The sequence below is a fragment of the Falco cherrug genome, chromosome 5, assembly GCF_023634085.1.
Source record: "Falco cherrug isolate bFalChe1 chromosome 5, bFalChe1.pri, whole genome shotgun sequence".
Taxonomy (NCBI): Eukaryota; Metazoa; Chordata; class Aves; order Falconiformes; family Falconidae; genus Falco; species Falco cherrug.
The window spans coordinates 9,976,462-9,991,519 of NC_073701.1; the positions used below are offsets into that span (position 1 = coordinate 9,976,462).

At 48.6% G+C, this 15,058-nt stretch overlaps 1 protein-coding gene across 1 annotated transcript; it reads left to right on the plus strand.

Moving 5' to 3' along the window:
- Positions 1–12,425: 12,425 nt before the first annotated feature.
- KCNA6 (potassium voltage-gated channel subfamily A member 6) lies at positions 12,426–14,583 on the plus strand. Its single transcript, XM_014285663.3, has one exon. It carries the CDS (start codon positions 12,427–12,429, stop codon positions 13,984–13,986), a length of 1,560 nt encoding a protein of 519 aa, XP_014141138.3. The 5' UTR covers position 12,426; the 3' UTR covers positions 13,987–14,583.
- The last annotated feature ends 475 nt before the right edge of the window (positions 14,584–15,058 follow it).

Sequence of the window (15,058 nt, forward strand, 5' to 3'; positions counted from 1 at the left end):
ACAACAGTTTTGATTACATAGACCTGGCAGTTCAGTTACGTTTGTTTAATTGACAGTGTTAGTCTGATGAAGTCTTGTTTGCAAATACCTAGTTCTCAAGTTTTGGCTGGCCTGTTGCACAGACAGGATATAACAGAAAAGGGTTAGGACACTATTTTTTAAAGAAAGCTTCCTTGCTAAAAACCGGGGTCTACTCAACTCGGAGTTCTAGAAAGGCTCAATATATGATGGTGTGTACAAGCAGAAACTGACATTTCTGTTTTTTTCAGGATTGTGAAACTGAAAAATTGACAGTAGCTGAATTGTGAAAGTTCAAAACCAGTTTCTATGACAAATTTAAGGTTCCTTTTAATTTTTTACAAACAATTTAGGCATTTTCCCACAGGGGTTAATTGACTCCAGTGAGAACAAAATCAGAAAGAAATTCCATTCTGAACTGCAGCTACTAGTTTGAAACCTTGTTGAAAAGCTATGGGAGAGGCATTATGCATTTTTCATAGAAAGCAATAAAATATTAATTCCTTTTAGTGACTTAGATGAGCACTATAAAAAAAAAGTATCAGAACTGGGGCAAAAGAACTGCATTATTTAACCACAGCCTCTTCATTACATGTTATTAAAAAGATGTTCGATATTTTGAGAGGAAAAAGACTTTTATAGTTCTGGTTATTAGAGTTAAAAATTAAAATCTATTTAGTCTTGGGAGAGAGGACAGAGGCTGTAAGAAGTTGTTGCCCCTCCTTTCTTCCCCTTCTCTTCTAAGGAAGCAAATGTCAGCTTTACAATTGAGGAATATTGTTGGACACCTTTATGGGTTTATCCCCTGTGCTGGAACAGCGTTTTACAAGACTGCTCATCAGAAAAACCCTGAGCAAAGTTAGAGCCTAGGTCCACGAACACTGACATGCTGGGCTCCCTCCCTCTCAGCAATCCCAAAGAGGTTACTGGGATGCCACCAGCAGAGGAAATTTGCTCCTGTGCCTGTCCCTACAACAGTACCTAAGTTACTATATAAGGCTTCTCACTAGTAGACGTCTGTGTAATATTTGTTCCTTACAACCATAATCCATTGGGCATTGACATGTGCGCAGCAAGCCTTGACCCACCAAGGATACAAGGTTAACCATATATATATCATTATATATATCATTAAACTCAGAAGAGTGATTCTGGAAGGTGCCCATTTTATTTTCCAGGCAGCTTTCGCCTGTTCAGAGGTTTTGGGGAAAAAAAAAAAAAAAAAAAAAAAAAAAAAAAAAAAAAAAAAAAGAGTGGTGCCGCTGCTGTTCCTCCTCACAAGAGCTGAGGCTTGGTTTGGCAGCCGCTAGGACACTGTTGGATATAAGTGGGTAAGACAGTCTAATGGGAGGGATGTCATGGAAAGAGGGTGATTCATTGCTTTGAGCTGTGCGCAGAGCTTGGTTTAATTTGGTGTTAGGTACCAAACTACATATCTATAGTTTGACACCAGGACTAGGAAAGATCACTTTTCCCCTTTGCTCTTGCTAATCCTGAACTCTTCCTCCTCTTTTGAGGAGCCTTTCCTGAATGTCTCAGGTTGGTTACATTCCAGTTAGATAATCAGATACTAGTGCTGGAGACATGCTCTGCAAGGAGCAGCTGGAGCTTGGAGAACATACTCTTTCCTTGGAATTCCTTACTTTCTAGGAAGTTTTTGAACAAATTTATGCCAGCTCTGCTTCCCAGATTAACACACGAGGCCTTAAACCGCTTCTAATGCTTAAAGCTGTGATTCTGCCAAGCTCCAAACCTTGAAAAATCCTAAAATTAGAGGACTCTTATCAGACAGATCTGCAGCATAGCTCTCTATTTCCATTGCTGTTTAACACATTCTTCGGGATTCATTAAGTTGTAGCACAGCGTGGTACATATAGTGAGGAAAGGGTAATGGCTGTTGTTTCCTATATAACGTACATTTAAGCACGAGGGAACACTGTTGTTGATAAAACAACGTAGGCAACATCCGTTGCTTTCTCCTCCTCCAGTGAACCAGTTTTTTTCATCATAAAAGGGAATAAAGTTGGTCAGATTATTTGCCTTTGATAAATTCATGCTGGCTTATCCCAATCACCTTCTCATCATCCTTCGTGTGTCTGGAAATGGCTTCAAGTGGGATTTGCTTTGTAACCTTTGCAGGAACAGCAGCGAGGCTGACTGGCCTGCAGCTACCTGAATCCCCCTTCCTGAAAATGGGGTTTGTATCTGCCCTTCAAACAACAGGAACCACTCCATGACTTTTAAAGATGATAGAAACTGGCCTTTGAATGACACCGGCAGGCTCCATCAACACCACAAAAGGCATCCTGGCTTATCCCATAGACTTACGCATGTCCAGCTGGTTAAAGTGCTCCCTGACTCCATCTTCCTCTGTTGTGGATAATGCTTCACTCCCACAGACTCTGCCGTTAGGTTCAGTGCCCTCAGGGGCCTGAGGTCCAACTTTGCTGGCAACAACTAGTGCAAAAAAAGCACGATGGATATCTCAGTCTTTTTCTCCTTTGTACGTACCTCCCCTGCCTCACTGAGCAATGGGATCATTTATCTATCAGCCTTCCTTTTTCTGCCTGTTTACTTATGGAATCAGTTCCCACTGCCCTGAAATCTGATTCAGATTGAAAGCTTGTGGTTTGCCAGCGGTTTCCAGAAAGCCTAGGAGCGAAGAGAGATGATTTTGCATGGGTAATTCCTACCAGACATTATCTCTCCTTATCAGTAGCCCTTATGGTTTTTATTCAGCTTCTCTGCAATGCCCCACTGATTTTCAGCAGTTTTCATCCAGGGGAAGAGACTACTCATATTATGAGGCTGATGCTTACAGCTGTTTCTTATTGCTTCATATTCAAAGGTCATCTTATTGTTCCAGTGGCCAAGAAGAGAGGAAATTATTTTTGTTCTTTGTAGCAGTTAACATGGGAGGACTGTGTGAATGGAATTAGTCTGTGTAGTGGTTTTTGTACATCAGGTTCCTCTGTTGGGTTTTAATAGTGTTTAGTGTCTATTTGGTCTGCATTCAGTGAAAACAACCCCAAAATAGTGTCACTAAGAGCAATGATCTTGCTACTGTTATCTTAGAAGAGCCTGGTAAAGCCCTCTCTGCTCCAGCTAGAAGGTTTCTTGTTGATCTTAAGACCGTTCAAATAACATTTTTTCATGTTGGGTTGTCTACCTCGGGGCTAATTTTCTTGTTTGTTTTTATTTGGAAAGCTTCTGCTAAAACAAACAAATGAAAAAAAGTGATTTGGCTGCCTCTGAAACAAAGTTGGTGGAAAATGTTTTGCTTTGCCTGTCAAAAATTATTACACTCATTGTGCTGCAAAGCTCTACTACTTTTTGAGCAGAGATGGAAAATTTGGCAGGGAGGCTGTTCTGATGTCATTATGTGCTTTTTTGCCATCCTTGAAGAAATTTGCTCAATACATTCCTGTAACATGTATTTCCTTATAGCCTTGTCAGATATTTACTACCAAAATCCCTGAGGTTTTCTTTGCACCGAGAAGACCAGATGTTTCCAGTTCAGTGGGAGGGGCTGTACTGGCAAACCAAAACCTTGCTGCTCCTGTCCATGCAGGATGGATGCGATAACAGGCAGCAGACCTGAGAGCTGTTTCTCCAGTGGTCTCCATGCTTACAGGCAGGACACTGGAGAACGGGGAAGTTATGTGGGTCAGGTGTAGAAGTGCACCAACTGGGGCGAAGGGAGAGGCAGACTGAGAAGAGAGAAGGAACACAGTGCTGCCAGCTTTGGCTTCACAGGCAGCAACATGACCTTTATTTGGCCAGAGGAGCTCTAGAAGTCACATCATTTCTATTCCAGGGGTGAACAGAGATCCCTGTGAAGGGCAGTTAGAAGTCACAGAAAGGCCAAATTCTTTCCCTCCTCTTTGCAGGTGGGATGGGGATGGACAGGGATAGCAAGCAGGAAGACCTGTGTCGTTTCAGGGAGCAGTGCTCCTTTCTGCTTTCCCTCTTGTGTGCAACTGGTCAGGCTACTGCCTACGCTCACCCTAACGATGCCTAGTGAGAAAAAATGGAAAGACAACCTTTACAGAGACCCTCCACTCCAAGAAATGATGGCAAAGATGCCTTACAGATCGTGGCTGGCGTGGGGTTGAGAAACACAGCATTTACATGTACAGAGGCATTATCAGTCAATAAGTAGGGGCAAAGGAGCAGTATGGAACCAAGGCAGGGGAGGGGGCAGAGAGGATATTCCTCACAGTCTTGTGTGTGTGAGGACACGGGTTTACCTTGGGGGTAGTGAGTTCACATCAGAACTATACAAATCTCACTAAAACCTTTTTCATTCTCTCTCAGTACTGACATGCAGGGGTGGCATAAAACAAAGGAGGTAACATGTTACAGTACAGCCAACATCTAACAACCAGTTATAACTTCTAACAAGTAACAAATTTAAGTGTAACAAGTTTCCACAGGTCTCTGGGAGATTTGTTTTGTTGTTTTTTTTTTTTAAATATTTTTTAAACAGGCAGCATGTGCATGTGTCTGTAGAAATGCCCTCAGTGGAAGTTCCACTGGCTGACCCCAGACTCTCAGGAATGGGTGTTAAGGGATGCTACAAGTGGCTGCCATCTCCAGCAGCTCCAGGACCCAGCAATTGCTCCTGCCTGGAGGTTGGAGCCCAGCCACACATGCCTAGAGACCCAGGGGTCTCTGTCCGGTATCAGTGGACATGGCTGTTATTTTTCCATTTGCAGGTGGAACCAGTAGCAAAGCTGAGTGGGTACCCAAGAGACACAGCTGGCTACACAGACAAGGTGTTGTCTTCCACAACACCCACATAAAACACAGCTATAGGCAGGGAAGTCCCCTTTCATCTCTAGAGCTGCTCAGGATTGAAGGTCACTAGTGATGATACGCGCTGCACTCCCTGGGATCAGAAGCATGCACACACATGCTCATGGATTCCCCGAGTACCAACACAGCGCCTCTGTTCATGCAACACTCCTGCCCAGATCCCAGCCCCTCTTACCCACCCCACAGGTCCCCTACTCACCACTGCATCCCACTCAGCGCTCGCTAGCAAGCGGGCACACTCACTCACTCATCTCACAGGCACCTCACACTTACAGGACCCCCACAAGTACCAGCATGGACACTCTGCCCACCTGATACCCCTGCCCAGACCCGGGGCCTCCTACTCACTGGCTAGTGCAGCCTGGAGCTTGCTAGGGAATTGCCCGCGCAGCCCGGGCTGGGGGAGGACACAAGCCCTCTCCCCCCAGCACACGGGCTGTGACCCATGGCCCCGCTCCAGCTGCTGGCACCGAGCCCCTCACTCAGCCCGGTCCCCCCAGCAGCTGCGCCCAGGACACACAGACACCCACCCCAACCCAGGGACCGGGCTGAGCCCCTCACCCACCCCAGTGGCTGGCACCACCGCCCAGGGTCCTGCACCCCCCCGACCCCAGAGCTGGCACGGTGCCTGCGCACAGGGTGCCCCGGCTGCTGGCACCTCATCCTCACAGCACTGACACACAGGGGCAGGGGGTGAGATTGCCGGGGGGAGCATGCGGGGAGGCTTTAATGAGAAGCCAGGACGGGCTGCGGTGATCAGGGCAGGGCTGGGTCAGACAACGCTCACACACCATCAGCAGCTGCTCACACATGACCTGTACCACGTTACACCCTCTCCTCTCAGTTCACCTCCCTTCCCCTCAGCTTTCTTCAGTAAGTTTTGCACAGTCCCACAGGCCCCCTCTGTCACATCACAAAACAAGCTGACAGGCTGCAACAAGGTTTTACCGTTGGCCAGAGCCTATTGTCTGTGCTGTTTCACCATCCTCCAGAAGTCAGGCCACACTGCTCCTTGTCTCTGCTTCACACAGCCTCCTCTCTCTCCCTTCTCAGGGCAATTTAACCACTCTAGTGGGAATAAGCTACAGGTGCACATCATCCATGTCAATCAACCCACTGCCTTGGAAGCAAGGCCACAGCTGTATATTATCAATGTCCACCAACCCACTGCCTTCATTCCTCTATACTCCTGGCATATCCCAATTCCTGTTCCTCTTGTCCCCTTCTTATAAGCTACAAAGCCCAGGCTGGCCCTCTCCAAAGCTCTGCCTGGAGATTCTTAATGGCTGGTCAATTAGTGGCTGAAGGCTTTTCATGTTTTTCATTGCCTCCATTATCCCTTACCTATCAGATTTGTGTTTCTGTGTGTTTTTCTTTCTCTCCCCCTTTGTTATCACCTTTGCATTGGAAGGGTTCTTGACTGGGTTACCTTAATGAAGCAGATGCTTTCTCCTTCCGTATACCCTTATACTGGGTACAAGGTGCTGAGATGGATCATTAACTGGACCACTTAGGAGAAAGTTACAGGACCCCTTTCAAAGTAATATCACTTATTTCTCTTTTCCAACATATAGGCACGTATTTTCTCTTTGTTAATATTAGCTCGATAATGAGTAACTGACAGTGGTTGTGTTTTGTGTGGTACTGCTCTCTCAAACCTCCATTGTGTTATATGCATGCAAACAAAAACCTACTGTGAAATTTTCTGTTGCAAACGCTACCAGTTAAAAAGCATTAGAGGTGCCACTGGCAGCACAGGCAATCTGATCTTAGCACAAATTCCTAGCACGGGCTATCTGTACCTGGGCTATAACAGTTTTCCTCACTATGCATTTGGAAGAACTAGAAGGATGAGCTGAAAGGGCTAGCAGAGAATAGAAGATGAAACAGGAGGATGAGACATGGGCAGGGATCAAGGCACAGGATGACAAGATAAACATTTGGGACCGGCTCAGGGGCTGTAGGATAGAAATAAATTAAGGGATGGAAATTGAATGACGGAGTGCAGGAGCACAAGGGGCTGAATGGAGCAAAAAGAGGAAAAAGTGCAGCTGAAGGGTGAACAGGCATCTCAAAGGAGTTCTGCCTGATGCTGCAGAATCTGGAGTTGGACATTGTGTTTGTACACCTCAGTAATCCTAAGCCACCTAGCAAATAGCTGTGAAACCCTCCACCTTTTTCTGGTGATGGGTCTCCATACTGTTGTTATCTTCTGTCCAACTCATTAACATGCTCACACAGGACAAGGCTGTGTTGTGAGCTTAAAAATTGTGACTGTCTGGCAAGCTAGCATGTTTTTCATCCTGTGGTAAGTAGAGCCCTGGAGCCCCTGAAACACATCTAAGAGGTCTCTCTATGAAAGGCACTTAAGAAAAAACAGCTTTATGTGGAAAGTACTTAAGGGATTTGGAAACAGAGGTTTAAAAGAGGTTTAAGTTACTCATCTGTAGGATAAAAGTTGCGGAATTTATTTTCAATTTCAGTTTTTTGAAAGCTCAAGACAAACATAGCATTAAAGGCACTTTAGGTTTACAGAGGTAAGTACTTGAAAGCTAGGAAATGCTGGCATGACAGTTTCTGGTACAACCTGCTTTCCCTTCTCCCTTTATTCCAGTAGTGTGACATAATTTTTAGTTACACAGTGGTATATTTTTGCCAGTACAAGGACCTGTCCTCATTCAATGCACAAAAAAGAGTGCACCAGGAATAGTCCTGGGTGATATAGTGAATGAGACTGTCATCTTCAGCTTAACATGGAAGTGTAATTCTTCCTCCATCAGTTAACGATGGCACAAGCATCCTATTCAAAGCACATTGTAGAGACAGCCTGTGTAGTGTTTTGTAACTGTGAAAGCATTGGAAACTGTACACTACTTTGTTATGAAATTACAACTGTCATCTTAATGGTAAAGGGAGACAGTTCATTCAAGTGTGCATGTGTGAATACGTGTGTGAGTGTGTGCACACATGTGAATTCATTGCGCTATGGCTGGTGTTACATCTCTGCAGTAACATCTCCACTGTGTTTGCTGGCTTTTCTTCAAATGTGTAACTATATGGGGAAAGGAGGAAACTTTATACGGAAGCATGACAGGAGACAGCAGTTCAGAGAACTGAGATTTATGCTTTCCTGTCAAAGAATAATCAGGGTTGCTTCTATATTGGGAAAACTGGGAAGTCCTATCACTGCCCATTGTGGCAATGGTGGAAACTGCAGTGTGATGGGTGCATGGGTACTGTTAGATGCCTGAACCTTACTCACCCTGATGCTTTGAGATCTGCAGTTACACAAATTGAGAATTCTTTGTATATTTTCTTCCCTCTTAAAATGCAATGTGAATACAAAAGCCAGTATTTCATTTCCCACATTCAGTGAAGTCACTCCTCTTTCCTAGCATAAGTGTGTCTAACATTCTGCCAGGTGAAGAAAGCAACACTTCAGACTTATGCCTCCACTTGGACAAGGATAAAGAGGCTGAACGCACTAAAGAATTTGGCCATTAACATTTGATACCATATCAGTTGGCTGCTCTGATGCCTGGAAGGATGTTAATAAACAGCTAGGTTTGTTCCTGGTTTCTGGTAAGAGAACAAACCAGAAGAACTTCTGTTTCTGAGTGGTATGGCTAACAGCCTCAGGGCATAAGCTAATTCTGCTTCCCTCTCCTGTTTAGCATGCTCATTTATAGATTTATGACTCTGAGTAAGTAGGGAGGTATGAAGCTGGCTGTAATTGGTACTGTGCATAAATGTAAATGACCATTTCAAATGTGGATGCTCTGCCAGCTATTACATTTTTTTTAATTGCCCTGTCTATTGCTCTTTTTAGACCACCAGGATTTGTTTTACGTGTGGAATATTTTGGCTCCTGGGGTTGAATTCTGCCTCAGGGCCTCAAGCCCGTGGGAGGTTATGCTGTACCTCCTAGGCTGCATGTTCAGGTGTTGATGCATGATTTCAGAGGTCCATACTTCACTTAAGTTACTGCAGGTATGAAGGATTGTTTGGTTTTCTTCCGGTGCCTTCATTGATGTGGGTGAGTATTACAAGAGATCGCATGAGCAAAGCACCTCTAACTGTTCTCCTGGTTACCCAGTGTGTCCTTCCAGTGAGCCAGGCAGTCAGCCACCATCTTCAGTGCTTAGTGGGCAGGGTCTCATCCCAATAGGAGTTTTGGAAAAGGGATATAAGAAAGTATATTTGCTTTGATACCGGGGGCCACTGTCCTGCAAGTAAGTGCAGGAAGTAGTAAGAGTCAGAGGGATGAGATGCATCATAAGTGGAAAAGTACCTGAATGTGGGAAATAGGAGATAGGGTAGCACAGGAGCCATGGAAGGGAGAATTGGAAAGTTCAGGAGAAGACAGAGTGGCTGGGAAAGGCAGGGAGTGGATAAGAAGTTCTGCATATGCTAGATGCAAATCTAGACACCCGGTTGGGGTATCTTAGTTTTGGAGTGCTTACCTTGAGGGTCTCTGAGTTTGAATTTCCTGAGAAAATGCTACATACCCATAATTCTTGTGGAAGCTGCAGTGCTGAGCCCATAAAACCCAGCAAAAGGGAGCTAAAGGGAATCCAAAGGGTGGCAGTGTTACCCAAAATGCTGGCCCGCATTCGGGGGTGCATAAGACGTGCAAGGAGCAGTTTGGTTTGTTGAAGCTGTACTGTGATGCAGATTGACAGGTGCTTGTAAGGGCCAGGCTCAGGGTGCGCAATGTCCCTCCAGCTTCTGGAGTGAGATGAGAACCCAGAATCAGGTGTCCTGCTGTGCTACGGTCAGCAACAATTTTCCCATGTATCTATGAAGGGTTTTTTGTGGACCTTGTCATTACTGACCAATATGGCCTGGGGGAGCATGTGGTCATCCTCCTAAACTCTTGAACCATAGCGACATGCCATACCTGAGCTTGGAGATGTCAACACAGCCCCTACCTCAAAGAAAAGCTTAGTGGCACCTTCAGGTGGCACTGGTCTTGTGGTGTTGGCTTCCAACCTAGCAGCCAAATCACTCTGCAGAGTGTTATGGTACTGCTCTTTGGCTTTCCAGAGTTCTTCTCTGGGGTTCGCCTCTTGCCCCTCGCTGACATGTCCGGATCTCTCTTGCCATTCCTCTCCCGCTTTGCAAATTGTGTACCATTGCAAGATGCTGGCCCAGCAAGATCCACACGGAGGCTGAAACTGTGGCAGCTGGCATTGCCTCTTAATATAGAAGTGAGGGGTGCGGCTGCACAGGCAGTGTGGTGCGGATCAGTTTGGGAACAGGCTGTGTGCTAAAAAGAGTTTAGTTGCACATTGCAAAGGCTTTACAGGTTTAATACTGAATCTGAGGTGCAATGTTAGTACACAGATGGAAAACCAGTGACTTCTTCAGGGCTCCGAGGAGCAAGCACAGGTGTTATATAGCAGCCTGGGTGCCGACTCAGAGGTGGGCTCTGGCAGTGGGTGAACAGAACGGGTACATGTGGCCAGATGGGACTGCAGCTTGCATGGAGGCACCTCAGCTATCAGTAACACTGCTAGCTCAGGTAACGTGAAGACCAGAGCTGTGGCAGCACGAAATGTCTGTGTGGGCTGGAAAATCATCCTGAAAACCACTGTGGAGCTCCATGCTGTCTCTGCTCTGCTGCTTGAAGCTTGCTCATTTAAACCCAGTAGAGGATGAGCTCAAGCACAGCACTGACTGTGATGTAGACATGTCCTATACCCTCTTATAAACCTCGGGAGCTTTTCCACCCCCCCCAAAAGCTTTTTTTTTAAAGGATTTCTCAATAGTTCACCATGTGAATGAATAAATCATAATTATGATTCAAATAGTCCTGTGAATGAATAATTCATTGTAATAAGTGAAAAAGGAATCTCAGCAAGAAGCATTTTACTATTACATAGGTAAACACTGATTCATTGTTTTAAAAGAAAAGGTATATTCTCCAGCAAAGTATTTTTCATTTGTTTGCCATACCCTAATTGTGTATAATATGAAAGAAAAATATGCTTCCTTGTGCGACAGCCATCTTCATATAAATGGAAAAATATGCTTCCTTCTGCAACAGCCATCTTCAATGCTAATGAGCGAGAAAGGAAAAAGGATTAAGTGACATTTAAATCACATTCACCTCCTTCCTGAGGACAGAACCAAACAAGGCAGCCATAGTCAGCCGGTCAACATGTCCAAAGTCTGAAGTAACCGAATGTTGCCAGCTAGTTAGAGAGGAATTGGGAGGAGGGGTAAAGACAGGAATGTTTTCTTCTAGATCTGTGCTGCTAAGAGATAGTGTAGGCTAAGCATATGGCTCACAGCCAGCAAAGGCATCAGATACTATGATGATAAAAGCCTGGTTAATAATATTTAGCACTGACAAAGGGCTTTCCAGGGAAAGACCGACTTTCATGCTGAGAAGAATGGAAGCAGCCTCACCTGTTAGCCCCGTTTTCTGAGGGAGACGGTACACTGTCAGGAGTTTCTCTACGCTTTCAGATGCCAAGCGTGACATGGTGGGAGCAAGCCACAGGTTTCTAAAGCCAAAAAATTTTGCTGGTAGTCTGATCGCCTGCGAAATGCAGTTTTGACTCCCAGGGAGACTAAGTGCTGACTGTGCGGTGGTAAACAAAAAGAAAAAACAAAAACAAAACCCAAAAGCGCAAGCTCACCTGTGTGGTACCTGGCAGAAGGGACAAGCTCTACCCACGCCAAACGAGAGGAGAGAAACTGTATTTACCTCTGCCTCTCCCCAGCTGCACTGCTCACTGTGTGACAGGTTGTCTCCATCTGTGGATGGTCCGATGCCACTGTCGCGCTTGCATCACGGCAATGACATTCACAAATGGAGGTCCGCGAGCCACAGGCACGGAGCGACTGGCTCAAGGTCAACTACAGCCTGCGGCAGGGACGGGAACACCACCGAGGTCTCCCGGGCCCCGCGGCTGAGCTCTGGGCAGTGGCCGGAGCCGGTGTCGGAGTCCCCGGCAGGGCTGTGACTCCAGGGGCAGGTTTTCGGGGTGGGGGGGAAAGACGGTGCCGCCCCTTGGGCGACCGGTTGCGAAGCGCCCGGCCGGAGAGCTGCGGCTCGCTGCGGGATACCCCCGGGGGTCGTCGTCCCCCCGCCCCCCCCGGGCTGGGGCGAGGAGGGGGCCCGAGCACCAGCCTCCGCGCACGTCTGCGGGTGCGCGCCTCGGTCCGTAGCGGTGTCCGTGCCGGCGCTGCCCACGGGTGCGTGTCCCTGCCCGCGCCTGTGTGTGTCCCCCCGCACCTCTCCGCCGCGTAACCCAGCGTGTGCGCCTGTGTGTGTGCGCTCGTAGCCGCCCTCCCCGCCTCCCTCTCCCCCTCCCGTGTGTGTGTGTGTGCGCGGCGGGGAGGGCAGAGCCGGGTGCGCCGTGCAGCAGCGCGGAGCCCAGCGCGGGGCAGAGCGCGCCGGGGCCGCGGCCGGAGCCGGGGCCGGGGCCGGGGCCGGGGCCGAGCCGGGGCCGGAGGAGGAGCAGCGCCGCACCGAGAGCCCCGCGGAGCCGCCGGGCGAGGCGCAACAGGCGGGGCGGGGGGCGGCGGCGCCCGCTGAGGGCGCGGGGCGCGGCGGCTCCGCGGGGCAGAGCGGGCGGGATGCGGGCGGAGGAGCCGCTGGCGCTGGCGGCCCCGCGGGCGGGGGGCGGCGAGGCGGAGGCGGAGGCGCCGGGCGAGGAGCGGAGCGGCGGCAGCTGCTGCAGCAGCGAGCGGCTGGTGATCAACATCTCGGGGCTGCGCTTCGAGACGCAGCTGCGGACCCTCTCCATCTTCCCCGACACGCTGCTGGGCGACCCCAGCCGCCGGGTGCGCTACTTCGACCCGCTCCGCAACGAGTACTTCTTCGACCGCAACCGGCCCAGCTTCGACGCCATCCTCTACTACTACCAGTCCGGGGGACGGCTCCGCCGGCCGGTCCATGTGCCCCTCGACATCTTCCTGGAGGAGATCCGCTTCTACCAGCTGGGCCAGGAGGCCATCGAGACCTTCCGGGAGGATGAGGGCTTCATTCAAGAGGAGGAGAAGCCCCTGCCCCAGCACCACTTCCAGCGCCAGGTCTGGCTGCTTTTTGAGTACCCCGAGAGCTCTGGGCCGGCCCGGGCCATCGCCATCGTCTCCGTGCTGGTCATCCTCATCTCCATCGTCATCTTCTGCCTGGAGACCCTGCCCGAGTTCCGCCAGGAGCCCAAGGGGGCCCAGCCTGGCTTTGGGGAGGCAGCACCAGCTGGGGATGAGGCGCTGCTGCTGCCACCGCCGCCACCACCGAGCGGGACTCCGCCGCCCCTGCGCCCTGCCACTGGCGTCGGCCCCTTCTTCACTGACCCCTTCTTCCTCATTGAGACCCTGTGCATCATCTGGTTCTCCTTTGAGCTCCTCGTCCGTTTCTTCGCCTGCCCCAGCAAGCCTGAGTTTTCCCGCAACATCATGAACATCATCGACATTGTGGCCATCATCCCCTACTTCATCACCCTGGGCACTGAGCTGGCCCAGCAGCAGCAGCAGAAGCAGCAGCCTGGGAGCAGCAGCAACAATGGGGGCCAGCAGCAAGCCATGTCCTTGGCCATCCTCAGAGTCATCCGCCTGGTCAGAGTCTTTAGGATCTTCAAGCTCTCCAGGCACTCCAAGGGGCTGCAGATCTTGGGGAAGACCCTCCAGGCCAGCATGAGGGAGCTGGGCCTCCTTATCTTTTTCCTCTTTATTGGGGTGATCCTTTTCTCCAGTGCTGTCTACTTTGCAGAGACTGATGACCCCGACTCCCTCTTCACCAGCATCCCTGACGCTTTTTGGTGGGCAGTGGTATCCATGACCACCGTGGGCTATGGGGATATGTATCCCATGACAATTGGTGGCAAGATTGTGGGCTCCTTGTGTGCCATCGCAGGTGTGCTCACCATCGCCCTCCCTGTCCCTGTCATCGTGTCCAACTTCAACTACTTCTACCACCGAGAGACTGATCATGAAGAGCAGTGCCAGTACACCCATGTCACCTGTGGCCAGCAGCAGTCACCCTTCTCTGAGCCCAAGAAGGGGGACAGTAATCAGTCTCTCAGCAAATCTGAATTCCTGGAAGCAGAAGACCTGGAGTCCATGAAATATTCCAACTTCATTCCACCCAACAACCAGGGTTATAAAGAGAAGAAAATGCTGACAGAGGTGTGATCCTTTTTGTTGTCCTGGGCCCAGACACTGAGCTGCAAGCTGCTGCACAGCCGTCTTCCTACTAGCAGCTGGATCTATTCAGCATTTACATGCCAGACTGTGAATTGTGATACCGTAAACAGAATGATTGTGATAATGGGCTCTTCTGTCCTGATTTGCTGTTTCTCATTACTGTGTGCAGCCAGAAATGTTCTTGCTTTATTCTGTGGAGTGCTAGCTGTCATCCCCCACTCCCTCGTGAATTTCTTTCTCTGTTTTTGAAGACTGCTTTAATCCAGTATTTGCTCTGAAACCTAGCCTTTCTACTCCACTAGCAGAGAAGTCCTTGCCACTACTTCAGCTGAAGGAGACAGCAGGGAGTAAACAGTTAAAGGGGCTACAAACATCTGGCTCAAGCTGTGCCCTTAGTTCCTGTGCCAGCGCAGTGCCCTTGGCTGTGGGATCAGTCACGCCTGCCATGCCATTGCCTTTGAATAATGGAAACGCTGTAGCCAGCATCACAGTGAGTTGTGCAGCTGTAGGGGAAAGCAAGCAAATGCCTGCCTTCTTTCCAGCCCTTGGCATGCGAAAGATCGTCTTGGTCTGTGTTTCAGAAAAGGTGCATAGGTCTACATGTTCTTTGCTACTTGTGACCATATACCATTTATCAGAAACAGGCTTACAGAAATCAACAAGCTTAGTGAAGATTCTCTGTGTTTTGAGCTTATTTCAGCCTTATTTATGCAGTGCCCTGATGTTAATTGACTTTTATAGTACCAACTTAATCTTCATAGTGTTAAGTGCCTTCTGATGCAAGGCACATTTGAGTAAATTCATTTGTTATCTCTGCAGTTTATCTCCACACAATAGTGTATAATGAGATGTGCTTTATGCTTCAGATACCCAGTTATGTATTCAGGCATGTGAGAGCCGTTGACTCCACTGCAGTTTTATTGAGATGTTTGTATAGCTGAGGGAAGTTTGCATGTTGGTATTGTCTTGACATTGCTGAATAACCCTGACCACAGACCGCTACACCTGTGCTGTCTGAAGATTTCACCGATTTAGCGGGTCACAGGCATAAATTGCCCCA